This window comes from Daucus carota, chromosome 3, assembly GCF_001625215.2.
Source record: "Daucus carota subsp. sativus chromosome 3, DH1 v3.0, whole genome shotgun sequence".
NCBI classification, from domain to species: Eukaryota; Viridiplantae; Streptophyta; class Magnoliopsida; order Apiales; family Apiaceae; genus Daucus; species Daucus carota.
The window spans coordinates 32,461,180-32,468,268 of NC_030383.2; the positions used below are offsets into that span (position 1 = coordinate 32,461,180).

Genomic DNA, 7,089 nt, shown 5'->3' on the forward strand with positions numbered 1-7,089 from the left:
GAGACTCAGAGCGGGTGTTGTGTTTGGACAAGTGTCTTTAGAAAAGTGTGTTTGGACAAGTGTGTTTGGGAAGGGTCTTAGGCGAAATGTTTGTGGGAAAAAACGGGGGGAATGAAAAATCAAAATCAATCGATTAATGGGCATTTTAGCATAAATCGGACGGATTTTGGTACACTTGATACGTGAATTATTCTAAATTAGATATAAATAAATTCGAAATCTATATATTATTCGACTATCTCGTACTTAAAAAGTTATAATTTCAAAAATATGTAAATCCTTGTTACAAGATAAGATTACAGGGCGTGTCCTCACGGGATTATGTGTATTCGGTTAAGATACTATCTCGTTCTTAAAAGGTTCCAATTTCGAAAATATCTAAATCCCTGTTACAAGATAAGATTACAGGGCGTGTCCACACCGGATTATGTGTATTCGGTTAAGATACTATCTCGTTCTTAAAAGTTTCCCGTTTCGAAAATATCTAAATCCCTGCTACAAGATAAGATTAGAGGGCATGTCCTCACGAGATTCTGTGTATTCGGTTAAGATACTATATCATTCTTAAAAGGTTCCAATTTCGAAAATATCTAAATCTATGTTACAAGATAAGATTACAGGGCGTGTCCACACGGGATTATGTGTATTCAGTTAGATACTATCTCGTTCTTAAAACCCCTCCGTTTCGAAAATACCTAAATCCCTGTTACAAGATAAGATTAGAGGGCATGTCCTCACGAAATTCTGTGTATTCGGTTAAAATACTATCTCGTTCTTAAAAGATTCCATTTTCGAAAATATCTAAATCCTTGTTCAAAGATAAGATTAAAGGGCGCGTCCTCACGGGATTCTGTGTATTCGGTTAAGATACTATCTCGTTCTTAAAAGATTCTCATTTCGAAAATATCTAAATCCTTGTTACAAGATATAAGATTACAGCGTGTGTCCTCATGGGATTTTGTGTATTCGGTTAGGATACTATCTCGTTCTTAAAATCTTTGTTAATATTAGACCCGGACAGGAGTATTAGTATGTCTTTTATGCTTCCAGTATAGGACGTACTGAATAGAACTTTTGTTATCTATACGATTTGCTCCGTAATAATTTTAAAATATTTTTTTCGATGATGTAACTGTACGGATGTCAGGATATATCAATATTAGTCATGTGCAATTTTTGTCAATTTTTTTATGCTTATTTATATGCTTATTATAACAAAATTAGTCATGATCATAATTTTGTCTTATTGTAAAAAGGTCTTTTTTGTTTTCTAGTGTTTAATAGACAATGTTGTTTTAACGGTTTAGTTGTCTCTAACCGTTGTCTATTGTGATTTGAAAATTTTAAAACTAAGGAGGGAAACGAAATTTTAAAAGAAGTGGGAAACTAAATTTTTGGGGGGAACTAAATTCTTTTAAAAAAACCGTTGTCTAAATGGAAATAAAATTTGGAAATTAGGTAGAGGAAAATGAAATAATATCTAATCTGTATTGACGGCCAAGATCTAGATCGGTTTAAATCCAACGATCCATAGTAATTTGGTTCATTTTTATTTTAACTTTTTTTAGTTTAATTGTCATACAACAGTGTTTTATGTGGAGCCGTTGTTAAGACTGTCTCCTTACAACCGTTGATTAAACAGTTGTGTAACACTAAAGACTAAAGCGTATAACCCTTATCTCCACATCTCATTACAGCCGCATCTCATTTATTGTGTCTGAATCTCATCTCCAAATCTCGTTTTCATGCCCAAATCTCCGAATCTTCAATTCTCCGAATCTTCAAATCTCCAAATCTTCAATTCTCCAAATCTTTGTCTCATCTCCATCTCATATCTCATCTTACACATCTCCATCTCATATCTCATTTGACTGAACCATTCTCCATTCGGTATTTAACGAAAGGGTTGTAATCAAAACGGGATTCACAGTTATTTCCGAGGTATCTCATCTTACACATCTCCATCTCATATCTCATTTGCACTTAATTTTGTTTTTGGGATCTATTTTTATGCTCATATATGTTTTGATTTTGTTTTAATACTTGTAATATGCATTTGTTGAGCCTGGCTGAGGTTGTGAAAGTAGGGGTTTTGATTAGGCATAGTATTAGGCTGCTCAGTTGTATGATTGGGGTTTGATTGGGGTATGATTAGGCAAGAATGATTTGAAGCAATTTTAACTTTTTATGCTTATATATGCCTATTCTTGGATGATATTTATAGTTTGTTTATTATGTTGAGAATTTTTGATTGTATATAGTTTGTTCATTCTGTTAAGAATATGTAGGATTTTAATTTTAGGCATGAAATTCGGATATGAAATTTTTTGGCACTCAATTTGTTCCTTAATCTGTAGAAGGTCGTCTTCCCCTGAATCATTGGAATATGGATAGATCGTGGTTGAGAGCTGATAGAAGAAGCAGAGAGTATCAATTAGGTGTAGAAGAATTGTTGATGTTTGCTTCTGAGCATGGGTGTAATGCAGAAAAACTAAGTTGTCCATGTTTAAAATGCGCACACACTAAATCATGGAAAGCTCAGACTGTTAGAAACCATCTTTTCCAACATGGAATTGATGAGACTTACACGCGTTGGATATGGCATGGAGAGACAAATTTAGCTGGGACTCCTTCTTTAGATGCGACAGACAGTACTGGATCTGATGGCCACGTCTACAGAGCAATGGATGGTGGTGATGAAGATTATTACAGTTCTTCGGATTCATCAGATTTTATTAACCATGTTCAAAGTGAACAACAACCTCTTATCCCGGATGTGAGAGTTACACTAAGTTAAGAGCGTTAGTTAAACTGTACAACTTGAAAGCAAAGCATGATATGTCTGATTCATGCTTCTCTGAAGTCTTAATTTTGCTTGGTTCTATGCTTCCAGAAGGTAACACTATCCCATCCTCCTTTAATGAAGCCAAGAAAACCTTATGTCTGCTAGGAATGGGGTATGAAAAGATTCACGTATGTCCAAACGATTGTCTTCTATACCGTGGCGAGAGAGATGAGGATGAAATTGTTTGCCGCATATGTAAGGCCTCAAGGTGGAAATTAAACAAGAAAGGAGAGGAACTTGAAGGGGTCCCTGCTAAGGTTTTATGGTATTTTCCGTTGATACCAAGATTGAGAAACTTATTCAATACAGATCACATTGCAAAGAACATGACATGGCATGATACCGAGCGAAAAAAAAGATGGTAAATTGAGACATCCAGCAGACTCAAAAACATGGAAAGATGTTGACCAAAAGTGGCCTGAATTCGCATCAGAGACTAGGAACCTTCGACTGGCTTTATCATCTGATGGATTCAATCCTTTCCACGGAAATCGTACTGATCACTCAACCTGGCCTGTATTGTTATCGATTTACAATCTTCCACCCTGGCTTTCTATGAAGAAAAGATATATAATGTTTTGCTTGTTGATATCTGGCCCGACTGAGTCAGGAAATGATATTGATGTGTACCTCCAACCGCTTTTAGAAGATTTACAGGAGTTATGGCATGGGAAGCAAGTGTACGATGCATATAAGAAAGAGTTTTTCATGCTTAGGGGAATTTTATTATGGACAATAAGTGATTATCCGGCTTTAGGTTGTTTGTCTGGAAATGTCACTAAAGGGTATAATGCTTGTACAATTTGTGTTGATCAAACAAATGCTACAAGGCTGGTTAATTACCGCAAGACAGTGGTTATGAGGCATCGGAGGTGGTTAACAAGGCAACATCCATATAGAAGGCAAAAATTAGCTTTTGATAACACTGTGGAGAAGGGCGTTGCTCCAATTCCTTTAACTGGAGAGGAAGTTTTTGAAAGAGTACAACATCTAAGGAGCCATGTCTTTGGTAAGAAACAACGCCAACCTCGATGGAAGAAGGGTGAACCTCGACCCATATGGAAGAAGGTTTCTATATTCTTCCAACTTGAGTATTGGAAGTTTTTGCCAGTTAGGCATTGCCTCGATGTAATGCACATCGAGAAAAATATCTGTGAAGCTTTGGTTGGTACTCTACTAAATATTCCAGGAAAGACTAAAGATAGAGAGTCTGTCCGTCTTGACATGGCTGGGATGGGAATAAGAACGGAGCTGAGGCCAAAAACTCCTGGAAAGAAAGAGAAGGTACCCTTAGCATCCTGGAACTTATTAAATACAGAAAAGAAAATTGTTTGCTCATCCTTTCTTAAGATGAAGTTGCCAGATGGATTTTGTTCAAACATCAAGAATCTGGTAAACATGGAAAAACTTCGGTGGTATGAAATCTCATGACTGCCATACAATATTGCATCACTTACTACCAATTGTAATTCGATCAAGCCTTCAAAAACAGGTCAGGTGCACAATTATTAGGTTCTGCCTATTTTTCAAGGCAATTTGCAGCAAAGTCATCAAGACAGATCAATTAGAAAAACTGCAGTCTCAGTTGATCGAAACCTTATGCTAGCTAGAGAAACACTTTCCCCCGTCGTTTTTTGATGTGATGATACATCTCTCAATTCATCTTGTGAGAGAGGTTGAGCTTTGCGGGTCAATCTTTCTACGCTGGATGTATCCTTTCGAGAGGTATATGAAGACCTTCAAGGGGTATGTACGGAACCCAGCTCATCCAGAAGGTTGTATTGCCGAGGGGTATTGTGCAGAAGAGGCTGTGCAATGTTTGGTTGACTTGGAAGATACTACAGGATTGCATCAAGATACTAAACATAATGAAGATACAATATGCAGACCCTTATCAGGTGCAACAATGATAAAGCCCAACAGTAAGGAATTGCACCTAGCTCATTTGTGTGTTCTTTAAAATATCAATGACGTTAGGCCATATTTAGAGTAAGTTATATAATTCTGTGTTTCTTATTTCCCTATTTTCTGTATTTTTATCAACATGTTGACATGTAGTTGCTTTTACTTGCAGCGAACATATGGCACACTTGATGATGAGATTTCCACAACATGAGAATGACGAACATTGGCTAAAAAACAAGCAAAATGATGAATTTCCTAAATGGTTACAGAAAAAGGTATAATGATTTGATCAATTAATGTAGCTTATTGTTCTGGAAATTATTGTTCAAAACTAGATCATGGAGTGATTTATGATTTTAATTCCAGAAAAAGGTATATGTTTGCAATTTTTAATTCAGTTTTTTTTATGATTTTGAATTTAGTTTGATTTAGACGAGTAAATTTGATTTTAATTGGACAGAGTAAGTCAGAATTGGTTGATGACAAGAATAAGGTAACTAAAGAGATCATGTGGATTGCGGAAGGCCCCAACAAGGATGTTCCAACATTCAGCGGCTACAAAATTAATGGTGTAACTTATAGCACGAAAGAGCGTGATGATAAACGACAAGTTCAGAGCAGCGGTGTTTGTGTTGCTGCACATACAATGATTGTGCAGAGTAAGGGTATGGATATTCAACACACTTCACATACATATTATGGAGTAATAACTAGTATATGGGAGTTAGACTATAACGAGTTTAGAGTCCCTATATTTCATTGTAACTGGGTAGATATGAACAGAGGGGTTAAAGTAGATGACTTAGGATATACATTGGTGAATTTACAAAAATTAGGTTATGTAAATGATCCATTTGTTTTAGGGAAACATGTTAAGCAAGTTTGTTATATTGATGACCCTCTTGAGAAAATGTGGTCTGTTGTGTTGAGATTACCAGACAAGAACTATTATGATCAAAGTGATGATGAAAATGAAGGATGCGTAGAAATTGAACTTGAGAATGAGCTAGATGTGCGAATGTTCCCCACTGTTGACGAACACGAGGAACAAAAACTCTAACTACATGCGGGAGGAAGACGAATTGATTCAGCTTGCATGAGGGTAATACATAATAACATCTTATTTAAGTTGAATTATCTATAAGGAATTAAAACCATGCATATGTATCTAATTCATTAACTTTTGATTTTTCAGGGTGTGCAGGGTGCCTTCGAGAGCTCTCCAGTGGTGTCCATATGCCTCGCGGTTGATATCATACATTGATAAGATTATTTTTGCCGTGGTAAAATCATCATCTACCTTGATAAGATATGAATGTCTTGTTTTGATAGATGATGGTTTTAACATAGCAAAAATATCATTCAATGGTCGTAAGAGAATTAATAACATCCACAATGGTACTGACATTCACTTGCCTGCCTTTGCAACACTTGGATTTTAATTTAAAGTCCAGGTTCCATGATTCTCTATCTTAAATGGCCTGAAGAACTGATGGAATCTTAACATAATGTGTTATTCGATTATTTTGTTTGGTTTATGTATTATCTGATTATAGTTTGGTAGTGAATTTGGTTGATGATTGTAGTTTCTTAATGCATTTGTAGTTGGTTGATTCTGTTGAGAACTTTGGTTTGGTCTGAGAACTTTGATTTCCTCTGTATTGGTTTAGCATTTTGGTTGGTATTGGTTGGCTGATGACAGTTTCAAGTTATTTTTTTTATCATCAGTAAATAGACAACGGTTTTTTAAGACCATTGTGTAAAGCATTGTACTTTACACAATGGCTTCCCACACCCGTTGTTAGAAAACCTTATAAATAACAGAGCATATAACTACTGTCTATTAGCTGCCTATGTTACAATGGTACTTATTAACCATTGTTGGAGACACAATAAGACAATGGTACGAAAAAACCATTGTCTTAACCACCTCGATTCACAACGGTTACTAGACCATTGTGTTAACAATGTCACACAACACTTCCAAAAATAAAGCTTGTCTGTCGAGTTTTGAATATTATCAAATAGACAATAGTTTACGTAACCAATGTCTATTCCGCTCTCAGACAACTGTATTTTAAGGAAAAAAATTTCGCCGTTGTATGTCGGAATGGCACAACGGGATTTTTTCGAACCGTTGTGTAACGTGCGTTGTATGAGGCTGTTTTTCTTGTAGTGTAAACATTCTAAATGTATTTCAATCTATATGGTCTTTTTGTTGACTCGTACAGTTTTTTTCAAAACGTGTTCTGAACGTAAAAAAATCTATATTATGAAGCATCCACATAGAAAGTGTTGAAGACAACCCACCGTTTTTATGTAATTTTTTTAAAGGCTCT

The 7,089-nt window shown here is 35.7% G+C and overlaps 1 protein-coding gene across 1 annotated transcript; it reads left to right on the forward strand.

Moving 5' to 3' along the window:
- Positions 1–3,181: 3,181 nt before the first annotated feature.
- LOC108212368 (uncharacterized) lies at positions 3,182–5,810 on the forward strand. The gene is made up of 4 exons (XM_064089954.1): positions 3,182–4,129; positions 4,452–4,767; positions 4,904–5,025; positions 5,211–5,810. Exons 1-4 carry the CDS (start codon positions 3,182–3,184, stop codon positions 5,808–5,810), a joined length of 1,986 nt encoding a protein of 661 aa, XP_063946024.1.
- Positions 5,811–7,089: the final 1,279 nt, after the last annotated feature.

Excerpts from the sequence above, each read along its gene's own strand:
- LOC108212368 (XM_064089954.1), top strand. The coding sequence starts at position 3,182 with ATGATACCGAGCGAAAAAAAAGATGGTAAATTGAGACATCCAGCAGAC. Across the intron at positions 4,130-4,451 it reads CTCCTGGAAAGAAAGAGAAG|CTAGAGAAACACTTTCCCCC; the intron begins GTACCCTTAGCA and ends ACCTTATGCTAG. Across the intron at positions 5,026-5,210 it reads CTAAATGGTTACAGAAAAAG|AGTAAGTCAGAATTGGTTGA; the intron begins GTATAATGATTT and ends TTAATTGGACAG.